General features: G+C 36.4%; 1 protein-coding gene across 1 annotated transcript in view; it reads right to left on the bottom strand.

Annotated features, from left to right (window-relative positions):
- Positions 1-1,287: 1,287 nt before the first annotated feature.
- Positions 1,288-14,566, bottom strand: part of pof1b (POF1B actin binding protein) — a 46,982-nt gene continuing 33,703 nt past the window's right edge. Inside the window, exons 4-13 of the mRNA XM_063011271.1 lie at positions 12,207-12,237; positions 11,923-12,000; positions 11,630-11,722; positions 8,433-8,546; positions 7,247-7,399; positions 6,950-7,069; positions 4,903-5,031; positions 4,303-4,373; positions 3,389-3,535; positions 1,288-3,090 (exon numbers count right to left, since the gene is read on the bottom strand). Of these exons, the coding sequence (XP_062867341.1) occupies positions 3,409-3,535; positions 4,303-4,373; positions 4,903-5,031; positions 6,950-7,069; positions 7,247-7,399; positions 8,433-8,546; positions 11,630-11,722; positions 11,923-12,000; positions 12,207-12,237 (916 nt within the window). The 3' untranslated portion in view covers positions 1,288-3,090; positions 3,389-3,408. The remainder of the gene's footprint in view (positions 3,091-3,388; positions 3,536-4,302; positions 4,374-4,902; positions 5,032-6,949; positions 7,070-7,246; positions 7,400-8,432; positions 8,547-11,629; positions 11,723-11,922; positions 12,001-12,206; positions 12,238-14,566) is intronic.

The following is a 14,566-nucleotide window of genomic DNA, read 5'->3' as shown; positions in this document are numbered from 1 at the left end:
AAATGTTTGTTGTTTGTATTGTTCATGCTGCTTATTTTGCACAAAGAGTATTTAGTTTTTTGTCTGTGTCTATTTACAAGTACAAATAAAGTACATATATTGACATTTTACCTGACTGTACTTGATTACTGTTTTGATTTGCACACACTCTTAAAGACAATGGTTCCTTAGTCGAGATTTGTATACTTAAAGGCTTCTGCGATTATGAAATGTAGGCCTAATTATTATCAGAAAAACAAATAATGCGAACCACAGTTAATGCTACTATATGGTTTTGTGCCCTTGATGTCACTTTTAAAGCTAACAGGAACATATATCAATTTCCATGCTGAAACTTTCTCTTGGATCTAATTAATTGGATCTTAACCACATGTGCCCATTTGGTGGCACAAATGCGTTCTATACTTTGTACAACCTCCCTTTGCTAATAAAACAGCACTCAGGCTTCTATAACTTAAATTGGAGAATACAAAGCAGAGGAGTTGAGATTATTCCTCTTTAGAAAATCTATCCTGTCCATAATCCTTGTGCACTCATCTCTGTAGTTCACCCCACAAGTTTTCAATGGGGTTTAAATCTGAGGACTGAGATGCCCAAGACAGAAGCTTGATTTTCTCAGTTTACAATTTCTGTATTGATCTGGACACGTTCGAATTATTTACTGTCCCTTGATGTCCCCTTGTGCCCTTGATGTCACTTTTAAAGCTAACAGAAACATATATCAATTTCCATGCTGAAACTTTATAACTCACTAACAACCCATTTTTAGTTTCTTGGCAGAGGCAGACAGATTTTGCTGCACAACAGTAGGCATCAGTTTCTTTTTACTGTGATTCCCAAAAATCAACAGTGATTTCTGAGAATGTTTTTGCTCCTCTTACCCTCTTACATTGCCTAGGGGAAAACAAATTTGGGTCCTTGTCAAGGCAAGTTTGTTTGATTTTTCATTGGTTGTAAGGTTTTAATTGCCCTAACTGTAGACAGGAGCATTTTTTTGGTTAGTAGCTATTTTATGAACACAACACAGTGTGGCATTTCCCACGTGGCACATACAAATATTTTTGTCCAATTAAATTAACTTCAATTAAAGGCTGGATCTTTCTTATTTTTCCAGTGTCAGATTAAGCTGATTGATTAAAATGGGAATGTCTTATGGCTCGTTTCACTCATCTTTATCAGGGGTGCCAATAATTATGAATACACTTGAGTTTTTTTGCAATTCAAACAAGTGATCCATTTAATCTCCCAGTATTTTAAACTCAATAAAGGTAACAGACAAAACAAGACAACATTTAATAAATTTTTTATTTAATTTAAAAACATAACTGAATTTGCAACAGCATGTTAAAAAATCTGCTTTTTTAAAAAAATATTTGGTAAAAATCTATGCCCCAACGACAGCCATTTCCATTGTTCCCTATAAAAATCTGCCTGTTAAGGTAGATAAATCTGATTTGTTTTACTTATTTAATTTCAGTGTTAATGTTTTAGTTTTAATAAATCAAAGTTCTACGTCTCACTTCTACATGGTTTATTGCTAACGATCCCCAAAGCTGTGCACAACACACTGGGTTTGTCCAAATTAGTTATTTCAGCTAGTTTAGCTACAATAAGTTCTTGTTTTGGCAAATTCTAATTTTACTCTGGCTAAAGAAATTACACAAACCAACCTTTATTAATCAATTTAAATAACAGCAGATGTGTTACTGTTAAATAGAACTGGGAGACAGATGACTAAGCTCAGCAGTACGTTAGCAAAACAGCAGGAATGTCTGATGATAAAACCAAGCAGGTGGTTCATTCAAAAATTCTTCCAGTATTTTGAGCTTTAAAAGGAAAACTAAATTCTCATTAAATAAAGCAAGCAAACACAATTATATGAACCCTATTCTGAGAGGTACTGCGTTACTTGTGTGTCATACAGTGTAATGTGATGCAATTGCACATTGTCTACATATCTACTAGCAATGCAAGTGCTCACCATTTAAAATCACATATACAGTTATACTGTATATCTTTGTAAATTACATATACTATTTAGTTTTAAGATTTCAATCTTGTTACTTTGAACTGTAATTAGAAGAATAGTTGGAAATACATATTAGCTGCCAGATTTAATTAGAAATACAAATGAGCTTTTATTAATCAAATAACTTCAAATTAATTCAGTTGGAATTCACTGTTAAATATAACTGAGATAGCTCTATAAGACATGTTGTTAAAGGGGTTTGAAAGAGTTAGATGTCATTAATGAATTCAAAGGTTGCAGTTTTAGCATGGTAAAAAGCTAATGCTTTGTTATTGCATTACATCAACCCAACATTTCAATATTTTTTTTTCTATTTATATGATAGTTAATTCATTGCTACATGCAGCATTGACAACCAGCACTGACCACCAAAGACCTCCATTTCTATTGTTTTATAGCAAAAATATCCCATCACCACATTACTGCATTACCACTTACACTGCCCATTGTAATATTCTTAAAAACAGAAAATATAATAAAATACTTTGTATGAAGCACAAAAATGAAGCACATTCTACCATAACCAGTAAAGGACAGCAACCAAGGCAGATACACATTACATTCTTACATCTTAAAACGTTACCAAAGCATTTGCACTCCGACTGCTTACATGCATTCTTACAGCAGTGCTGACCAGAGGCTGCTAAGGTTAAGGTGGCTCGAACACAGAGCTGTTTGCAACCAAGTTTCACTTAGCAGAGTTTTTTTTATAAATGCATAAAGCTAAGCAATAAACTTAAATCCAATGTCTTCTGGCAGGTCAAGATCAAATCAAGTCTTCATCCATCTACAGAACAGCCTTTAAGCTGTTCTTTTGGATGCCTTAACTCTGGTAATACGGCATCCTAATAAATCAGAAGAACCACCACCACTCTACAGAGCCCTAGAGCAAGCAGCAGGCAGGCCATTAAGAGAGGGATGAAGCAATGGAAAGAAACAGATTAATGAAGGGAATAAAATAGGTTGAGTGTGAATACGGGTGAGAGAGGGAGCGTGGGTGGGATGAGACAGGAGATCAAGCGGTAACTGGTGCAAATTCAGGATCATCTTCGTGTTCATGCCTGTCAAAGAAAAGCACTTTTAGGGTAGGATAATGGTTAACGGATCAAAAAAACAGAACACAGTGATAATAATAGTCTACTAATAAAAGTTCCTAGTGAGCTAGCTGATAACTTACAATTACAATAAGCTTATGAGGAACATCATGTAACCAATTGCAACTTGCCTGGACTGCTGCATGGCTGAATGTTTCTCAACCAAAATCTTATCTTATTTTAAAAAATTCAGCAATCAACATGAATAACCATTACACCTATGAGACATCTAATTACATCTTTTATAGATGGACATTCATATTACCTTTCCAGTGTAAAACCCACTCAGTGCTGTTTGGATAATTCTGATCTCCTCGTAACAACCATGGTGCTGGATTGCCTGACAGGTGATGAAGGGTTGTATTGATAATTATCATTCAGCAGGCCCAGTATTGGGTACTGGTTAGAGTATCTGCGCCGATAAGAGGACAGACATAGTTTAAATGATTAATAGGAGTTTATCCTTCTTTCTTGTAATTTTTGCTTTTAAATTAGGCCAAGTAAATCAAACATTATTTACCAACCCTATCTAAAATATGTTGGGGCATTAGGTAAAATGCAAGTAAAACAGTAATTTGTCAGCTGTTCTTTACAGATATTGTACAAAAACAACAGAAGCAAGAGAATTCTTGTACCTTGCAAACTTTATAGATGCTTGGAATGCAACACATCCCAAAAAAGTTAGAACAGTCACGATACAAGGCAGCAAAGTATGTGAAATGACTGAAAACACCTGTTTCAATCCGGAACTTTCCACATATGACACTGTTATGGGTCTAAAAGGAGCATTAACTGAACCCTTATATGTTGTTTAGTATTGATTTAGTGTATGTGTTTTAGTAAGAAAGACTAGTGAGGGTTTATTCTTGTATTTTTTGTTTTAAAATTAATTAAAATTTAAAGTTTGTAAAATTTAAGTGAAAGCATTAACAGTCATCTGATTAAGGTTAAGATTAAATAAATAAAGTAAATCTTCACACATTCGAAGGGTACATGGCATTCCTTGGATTCCAATGAATTTTAAAACCTTTTATAAGCTAATTGTGTGCTGATTTCTGGGTAATAAAAATTTATTTAAAAATATATATTTATTTCAAAAACTGAGTCAAGCATGAAATGCATATGGTGTAAGAAGAAACAAAAAATGGTAACACACAACACATCCACACTCCGTCTTACGTTTTGGTGGTAACAGTATTGGTGACGCTCTTGGACAGGTCATACTTCTCTTTCTGGAGCCGCTTAATCTCCTGAGGGCAAACAAAAGAGGCCAAAGGTCAGATGCATTAAAAGGGGGAAACAATCTTTAAAGATAAGAGCTGTCAACTCCATGAAAAGAAAGCATAAACATAAACACACACGCTTTCTGCAAACCAAAGTTTTACAATTTAAAAGCTGACTGGCTGTATAAAAATACAACATGCACCCTGTAATACACCTCTCACAATTTGAATGATTAATTTGTATTATTCGTTTTAACTGTTCATTGGTTGTCGCTCACTAGAACTGCAACTGGTAATTTAGAAACACAAACATAACTCATGCCTATATGGATCATTTCAAACATGCTAGAAAGTATCAAAGCCTCTGCAACTTGCATCTCTGAACCACTTATCACGTTACCACTCCCACTACATGAGCGCTTGGGACAAGCCAGCTTTATTTGCTGATCAAAAAGAGACTTGTGCACCTTCTCAAAATTTGATATAGACTGGGAACACAAGCCTAAAAAACTGCATAGTGCGCATTAGTAATAGGCTTGCGTGTGTTCTTATGTACCTCCTCTAGGCGTCTTATAGAAGAATCACGTTGCTCCAGTGAGGACATGAGTTCATTTATCTTCAGCTGCAGGCTCTTGTCACCGGAGTTTGTTGTAGTATGCTCTGTCTGGATCGTCACCAACTGAGACTGTTTCACACACAATCACACACACACACACACAAGTAACAATATGCATTAAGCGACAGTGTTAGCAGGCAAAAAGTTATCTATTCATACAACTTTACACAATACTGGTCATGTCTTATTACGCCTTACAGAAGTACACAATTATGTATTAGACAAAGGCAATTCAACCGCTTTTGCTGATGGTATATTTACATTTTTAATCAAACTATTTATTCAAAGTATTTTAAAATCAGACTGAGAACATTGTGAACTTATTCACAAAAGTATTCCATCCCTTTAGTAACCACTTCTAACAACAATTCTTTACAGCATATCCTCTCAAGATCCACAGACAGTTCCTTGGACCTCTTGGCTTTATTTTCATGCTGGTGATACAGTGTAAACTGTGGGTCCTTAAAGACCAAGGTGTGTGTCGTTCCAATCTATGTCTAATCAATTGAAATTTCAACAAATGGACTCCAATTAAATTCTAGACTTATCTGAAAGATTGTTACCAGGATGTACGGGAACACAATGTTCAGTGACATGCCAAAGGGTCTGAATACTTTTGTGAATAAGCTATTTTAGTTTTTTTATGCATTTTTGACTTTGTCATTATATGCAATTAAGTGCAGATCGATGGGTAAAATGGCAATTACATCCATTCAAAATAAAGAGTGCAAAGAATCAAGGGGGTCTGAATACCTCCTGAATCCACTCCATTTACCGATTGTTTTAATGCTAATGTTCACATTCTGGTAATTCGTTTTACACAGACCGGATCTGTGTCTCCAAACGTTTTGTATAAACATACTAGTGCACACACTCTGATGTGTATCAAAATAGGGTTTCATATAAAAGATCTTCAAAAAGTTTCTGCAATTGGTGAGGGTGGGAGGAGTAGTAACTGGTCATGTCTGAGAGACTGTGAGAGCTTATAGTCCAGATTTAGCTCCATCTGATGTCTACCTTTTTGGACCGCTCAAAGAAGCTTTAAGGGGAAGATTTTCATGTGATGATGTTGTGAATGCAGTGGTGCATCAGTGGCTATGTGCTCAACTAAAAATATTTTTTGCTGATGGCATTAAACAGTTATAATTCTTAATAAATAGGGTTAAAACAGTGCAGAACTCTTTAAAGAACCCTTGTAATAGTAATTTTGCAGTGTTAGATAAAGGTTACCAGCCTCTCATAATGAAGAAAATAGCTTTTAATTGTTATTAGAAGACTATTTCTGCATGATATGCTTTGGCACATACATTATAACCCTGAAATCAATAAGATAATATAGGATTGTTTACTTGTTTTATTTAAAAAGTCATCAGAGTAATTAAAGCTGAAACCTGAAAGCTGCTTTGAATATTTAAATATTGAAGAAAAACATACCCAGCCCTATCATGTATCAAAGTTAACAAAAATCATACGGAGAGGCCAGACTATGAAAATATTTAACACTCAAGCAGTTTCAAACCCACATTTTTATAATGTTATGAAATTTTTTTTATGAATAGAGGTTTTTCAGAATAAAAGGATTTCCCTCTTGTTCAAAGTCACGGTCTAAGAGGCTTCTTATTGTGGCTACCAACTGGTTCAGGATTGTAGTAAGACCGGGAAGTGTTTCCCTGTGCTAGGGCAGAATAGATCCCATGATGCTGTGCGGCCATAGCCAAAAGTGGTTTGGTTGTATGTAAATAGTTACATTCCAAATGCCGAAGCGCATAGCGCATTTTGAGTTCGTTTTTAAGTTTGTAAGTTACCGATACAGGATGTACTTTGTCTCTGGTGGAGTATACCCATTCTGTGCATGTTGTAATGCAGTAGTGGAAGTGGTTTTGGTCATTGCTCTGGCTTTTGTAATACCATTCAAAGGCAATTTTTAATAAAGAACTGCCTCCTACCTCCTCCTTCTTCCTTGCTGATTCCATAATATTTATCTTACCCTCATGGTCTTCAGCTCCCTGTCCTTCTCATCCCGCAGTTCACTCAGCATCTGCTCGTAATGTCTGGACAGCTCCTGTGTCTTAGCGCTCAGATTAGAATTACTGCTCTGATTTTCAAGCTAAAGCACACACACACACACACACACACACAAATCAAAATCTGCAACTGTTACGTTGTTAAATGTTAACCTCCAGCAATGCTGACGAGAAGGACAATGTGAATCAATAAGGATGTTTTTATTTATCAGAATGTACAAGGCAAAGATGTCATCCGCTAGTGTCTGAGCCTCTCTCACCTTCTTGCGCAGAAGCTCGTTCTCCTGCTCCAGAGCCCTCTTGGAGCTCTCCAGATCTTTGATGCGGAATTCCTTACCCGTGTCTGCACTGCTGCTGCTCATGACCTTAGCCTCCAAGGAACGTTGGGTGGTGGTGCTCTCTTTCAGGGAGGTCTAAGAGACATGGGGAGCAAAAGCAACATATATGTGTGCACAAACATGTTTATAACACACTTTTGTGGATAGTTGTTGCTGGACTGAATGGCACATTAGCTTTACATATGCTGGAAATTAAAACAACAATCTGTTTAGGACTTCTGGAATACTTAAACTGCTGGCCTGAACTAAAATGCTGTTACAATCTGGCCATTGGGGATTCTCCATAGGCCACTGCAGCTGGCCCATACCGATCAATGAAGCAAATGACGTCTAAGAAAATGTGTCCTTCCTGTAGTTTTTTATAGCCTGCCCTTCAGTAGTTTAATGGGATTCCTGTGGGTGGGCATACATTTTTATTGGATGGATAAAGCGTACGCTAAATATGCAGTGTTGGGGGAGTGGCTATGACATATAACTGGCTTAGGCCAATGTTTCACTATTTAATTTGTTTTTAATAATATACACTACACTACCAAAAGTATAGAGATGTGTTTTCATTACAGAGTTTAATTCTTTTAGCTACACCAATACAGCTATGGAAGTTTTGGCTATATAGCTAAACTTCTAAGCTAATCTAAGCCTATAGACTTATATAGGCTTACATAAGCTAATGTCAAAGGCTGCTGTCTTTTTAACCAGTGATGAATCTGGAGTGATGAGTCTGAATTTGTCCCACCTGCAGCAGACAAAATTGGCTTCCAGTCTGCTGTGTGGGAAAGACCAGACTGAGGAGTGGGGATATGAATGCTTGTGTCTGTACGGAAAGTGGAGAAGCGCAGAGATCGGGGTGCGGCACTCCATATGCGAAGCCGACCTCAAGTGCAAAATTACTGAAGTATGGGTGAATAAGAGGGGATTGATGGACTGTGCACACGTCAGAGGGAGTGTGTGTCAGGCAAATATACACCCTCCCTGGACGCGATTGGGGTCCCCAGCAGCGGATTGGCTATGCTAAATTGGGAGAAAAAGGGGGGAAATGCATAGAAAAAAATCTTTAAGAAGAACGTGATCTGGTGGCACCTTTGTTATATGATGACAAAGTACATACCTGTAGCTGTCTGTTGCTATCACGTAGATTGTTCAGTAGTCTGTCATACTGCTGAGCCTGGTCAGCTTTAAAGCTTAGGTCCTTCTCCAACTGGTCTTTTTCACCCTCCAGACGCTGCACACATAAGACATATTCACATATAAGATACATTTATTAATCTCATTAGACTCATTTTATAGTTTTAGTTTTCCAACCACCACCCCAAACAACCATTCACAAAGAAAACATTAGACCACAACCAGACATTAGAAGACGCTATTCTGTTGCAGCGGCTTAAGGATAATTTTCCAACCGGCCTTCCATCACTCAGATGTCTGCTATGTCTGCTGAGTGTCTGACCAGGCTAGTGGCACTGCAGTGGACGTCACCTGAACACTCTCTCATGTAGTATGTTTATCTGTCACTGGTATCATATGGTATCTTATAAATGTAATGCTTAGTTAAATGAACTATTTACACTTGCTCTTTACAACCTGTGTGTTTAGTAATTGTTGAGACAAAATTACAAGTGTACCCGAATGTTCTCCAATGGATTATAATACAAATACAAGTACAGACTAAATATTTTATATAAAAGCACATACTTATAATTTATAATTTGTAACTGTACTTATGTCAAATGTTTGAATACCTCTAATGAATTCCTTAAACCTTGCAAGTAAGTTGGCATAACTGCACGACTAAAACCTGGGATAATTTAGCTGGCACACACACATGCCAACTCACCAACACCTGACTGATAAAGAAACTTGGCAATAATGAGGATTTAGAAGTAAATATTAGTAGTTCTGTTCACTTAATTATTAACTCCCGGCCAATATTAATGCATCTTTAATGGATCGCCTGTTAAAGGTGTGTTTTTTTAATGGTTTTGATACAAATGTATGCCTACTGGCTAATAAGATAAAACATCAAATCTTGCCTTTAGTTTACCTCTAGTGTAAACTGTTGATGCTTTGATGAACATCACACAAGGTAACAGCCCTTGATAAATTCTACAAAGTCAACACCCATGTGCACTTTGTAAATGGTCTTTTAATGAAACCTACATGAGGTGATATTTACACTGCAGTGTGTAAGAGTGTAAAAGTAGTTTAACATATTACTTGATTCAGTGAATTGTAAGGGGATTTCACCTAAACCACAACACACAGCACAGCACAAGAAGACTCATTAAAGCCAACTGATAAAAACTACACATGAGGAACCTGGATTTTTTTTTGCCCCGAGACTTGAGTCACTGCTCACTGGTTACATGGTGTCATGAGTACTTTTTACATGCATCACATGACATAGATGTGTTTTATATCTTTAATGAAACTGAGTAAAGAACCAGGCTTGCTACTTTGGATGCCAAGAATTAGCAAAATCCTACCCATAATAGAATGTGTATACATTTTACAACAGCATTTGGGGTGAATAAAATCTGCCAGACAAATCAGGTTTAAATTAGTTTACCTGCAAATGTACATGTACAACCAATACAAATGAGCATCACAGTTGATCCAAAATTCCCGAAGTGTTTACCAAAACAGCACACCGTCAAGAGTAGCAAAAATGATCTGCAATCAGTCAGGAGTCTAAATAAGATGGATTGGAAAGTGCTAATGTATTTCATGGTTGTGTTATTTTTATTAGGTATTACAGGAATGTTAGTTAACGGGATGCTGTATGCTTGCTGGTTTACAGTTAACCATCAGCCAGTGATTGTCAGTCATCGGTTCAAAAATTTTTTAAAATAGGCATCCAGAGTCCATACTTTGTTTCCCTAATAATCTTCTTTATTCCCTGTACTTTATTAATCATCTGTTTTTATTCATTATTCTTTATTAATCATCTGTTTTTATTCATTGTTCTTTTTTAATAATTTGTTTTTATTCATTGTTTTTTATTTGTTTTTATTAATTGTTCTTTTTTAATAATTTGTTTTTATTCATTGTTCTTTTTTAATCATCTGTTTTTATTCATTGTTCTTTTTTAATAATTTGTTTTTATTAATTGTTCTTTTTTAATAATTTGTTTTTATTAATTGTTCTTTTTTAATAATTTGTTTTTATTCATTGTTCTTTTTTAATCATCTGTTTTTATTAATTGTTCTTTTTTAATAATTTGTTTTTATTCATTGTTCTTTTTTAATCATCTGTTTTTATTCCCTGTTCTTTATTAATCATCTGTTTTTATTCATTGTTCTTTTTTAATAATTTGTTTTTATTCGTTGTTTTTTATTTGTTTTTATTCATTGTTCTTTTTTAATCATCTGTTTTTATTCCCTGTTCTTTATTAATCATCTGTTTTTATTAATTGTTCTTTTTTAATCATCTGTTTTTATTAATTGTTCTTTTTTAATAATTTGTTTTTATTCATTGTTCTTTTTTAATCATCTGTTTTTATTCATTGTTCTTTTTTAATAATTTGTTTTTATTCATTGTTCTTTTTTAATCATCTGTTTTTATTGTTTTTTAATACAGTGGTACCTTGAAACTTGAAATGTTGAGTTTTAAGGTATTTTTTCCCATAAGGACGTATGAGAAGCCTGTTCATGTGTTCCATAATATTTTAGGATAATGTAAAATAATAGTTGTTTTTGACACTTATACACTAAATAGAAAACGAGTATAATATAAAAAAAACAATGAAATACAATTAAAAAACAGTATCAATTAAAAATGCAATAAAACCTGTGCTTTACCTTTACTTCGTAATTGTTCTTAAGCTTCTTAATTAGTGGAAAGAACAAATAAGCAGTAATAATTAAGAGAGGTTTAGTGTTTCTATGTCGTTTATTGAATACATAAAGTTACATTATTTTTTTAAACAATAAGCATTTTAGACTCTCGGAAAAGCTGATTCTTACAATTTCTCAGAACCCTGACTGTAACACGAGTTCCTCATGTTCGCATGACGTAGGGAAGGGTAATGTTGAGTTTAAAGGTACAAATTTCTTGACAAAGGGCGTTGAGTTTTAAAGATTTTGAGTGTAGGGGGTGTTGAGTTACAAGGTACCACTGTGTTCTGTTTTTATTTACTTTTATTAATAATCTGTTTTTATTTATGTCCTCTGAATCTGTGAATGATATGGAATTACACTATTATTTTTTATATTTTGTTATCATGCTTGTTTGTACTGGATTGTGATTACATGTCAGTCACCCCTAGTTTGCAGTAGAGATGCAAACAAACAAAGGTGGCACTCTTACCCTCAGATCATTCTGCAGGTGCACCAGCTCTTCCTTCAGGTTGCTGAATGTGCTCAGAAGAAGACGCATGGTCTTATCGGCGGTCATGCGTGTCTGGAATGAGAGCGAGAGTCTGACGTCATGTAGCAATCTCAACAAAGCCTCAACAAGTAATTACCGTAACTACACAGTAACATAAGTAAAGGTGGGGCAGCCTGAGAAACGGGTGGGGCTAAATAAATGGGGATGACTGTCCCAACCACCGCATGGCGGGACTGATATATCACTACACACACACACACACACACACACACCTGTAAGAGGTAGCGGATCTGCTGCTTGGTCAGTTCAGACATGCCTTTAGGAATGAGCTGCTCTATCTCTTCCTTCTCCTACTCCAGGGAAAGAACAAACACAGACACATACCCACACACCCCTTGTTAGCTTAAATGCAACATCTAGCAGTGATTTTATTCTTGGATCCTGATATTTAATATATAAAATGTCATGACTACAATATTTACTACATTTATGACCTCAAAAAACTACTACATGCACATTAGGTGCTGCTAAGCCAGATAGTGTTGCCACACCCTACCTTGTAATCACTGGTGGAGTCCAGGTGTTTTCTGAGTGAGAGAACAAGACACGGCATGAGAAACTTAACAAGCAGCAGGGAACATTAAAAAAACACAAAGGTAAGAAGACTAACCACGGCAGCAAGTTTAGCAAGGTTCAAAAATCATAATGTTGCCTCTGGAATTTCTCGTGAGTAGGGGAAATGGAGAGGTTTCGCAAATGCTTAGTATATGCAACCTCAGGATTACATGATCCTAATGGTTTCTTATCAGGGTATTGAAAAGACTGTATGGACTGACAGAGATAGCTAGTCAACTTTTGAGTTCATGACAATAACACAATAAAAACAATCATCAGATCTTAGCAGCTATCAGCAGATTTCTAAAGAACAGGCCATTATCATTTCAAGTAAGCAGAAATGTGGAAGCTTGTGGAAAAAATGCCTCTGGATAAGCTTCAGTCCTTCTGGAATGCTGTCATACAAGTTCTGAATGGTTTTTGGTGGAATGTTGAGGCATTTTTTCAAGAAAATCTTCTAGTCTTTTGGGAGACTTAGAACTTTCCATTAGGGTTCATTAATGTTTAAACTGGGTGATCAAGGAGAACATGGAGGGTGCTGTAGTTCATCCTAGTGTTTAACAAATATATACACCGATCAGCCATAACATTAAAACCATCTCCTTGTTTCTACACTCACTGTCCATTTTATCAGCTCCACTTACCATATAAAAGCACTTTGTACTTTACAATTACTGACTGTAGTCCATCTGTTTCTCTGCATGCTTTGTTAGCCCCCTTTCATGCTATTCTTCAATGGTCAGGACTCTCCCAGGACCACCACAGAGCAGGTATTACTTGGGTGGTGGATCATTCTCAGCACTGCAGTGACACTGACATGGTGGTGGTGTGTTAGTGTGTGTTGTGCTGGTATGAGTGGATCAGACACAGCAATGCTAATGGAGTATTTAAACACCTCACGGTCACTGCTGGACTGAGAATAGTCCACCAACCAAAAACATCCAGCCAACAGCGCCCCATGTGCAGCGTCCTGTGACCACTGATGAAGGTCTAGAAGATGACCAACTCAAACAGCAGCAATAGATGAGCGATCGACTCCGACTTTACATCTACAAGGTGGACCAACTAGGTAGTAGTGTCTAATAGAGTGGACATTGAGTGGATACGGTATTTATAAACTCCAGCAGCACTGCTGTGTCTGATCCACTCATACCAGCACAACACACACTAACACACCACCACTATGTCAGTGTCACCGCAGTGCTGAGAATGATCCACCACCTAAATAATACCTACTCTGTGGTGGTCCTGTGGGGGTCCTGACCAATGAAGAACAGGCTAAAAAGATATGTAGAGAAACAAATGGACTACAGTCGGTAATTGTAGAACTACAAAGTGCTCCTATATGGTAAGTGGAGCTGATAAAATGGACAGTGAGTGTAGAAACAAGGAGGTGTAATTAATGTTATGGCTGATCAGTGTATATTGTTGGTGTGTATTATTTCTTAGCTAAAACATAGGAACTGGTCTAAATCAGCTAGAACTGGGTTTTGGATGTCATACAATGCAGTTGACACATTTCTTAGCACATACACCATGTACACATCCAGTAACATTCTGTTGTAGCAGTATTCTTGGAATATTGGTACATGACTACTGGATCTACGTTTTCTAAGTAGTAATAGATTATGTATTAATACTTCTAGTTTAAACTAAAATTTTTCTCATATGAAAACCTCAGGAAAGAGTGTTTGCACTATTAGGTTGAAATGAAGCTCTGGCCTTCTTTAAGCACATATTCTTTTTTTAATGAGATTTTATTACTTTACTTCATTACTTTCATAGGTTGCAGGTGTGCTTCTTTCATCAAATAAAACGTCTTTCATACTAAAAGTTATTTATATGTCAGTCCTGCCATGAATTCTAACTTGCAATGAATAGAACCGGCTTTGTTCCAAACCACACCATCATACTATATAGTACGTCTAATTGGTGCGGTACCTATAGCAATGGTACACACAATGTCACGTAAAGAGGAGGTTTGGGGAGTAGCCAGGAAGAGTACAGCACTGCATTAAAAACAGAAATAACACTCACTCACTCACTCACTTTCTTAACCGCTTATCCAGTTAGGGTCGTGGGAAGGGTGCTGGAGCCTATCCCAGCTTTTCAATGGGCACAAGGCACACAGTAACACCCTGGACGGGGCGCCAGTCCATCGCAGGGCAGACACACATACACACCCATTTACCTATAGGACAATTCACTGTCTCCAATTAACCTGACTGCATGTTTTTGGACTGTGGGAGGAAACCAGAGCTCCAGGAGGAAACCCACGCAGACACGGGGAGAGCATGCAAA

This window comes from Trichomycterus rosablanca, chromosome 16, assembly GCF_030014385.1.
Source record: "Trichomycterus rosablanca isolate fTriRos1 chromosome 16, fTriRos1.hap1, whole genome shotgun sequence".
NCBI lineage: Eukaryota > Metazoa > Chordata > Actinopteri > Siluriformes > Trichomycteridae > Trichomycterus > Trichomycterus rosablanca.
Note: the sequence above shows the minus strand (reverse complement) of the source record. Positions and strands in the feature narration are given on the sequence as shown.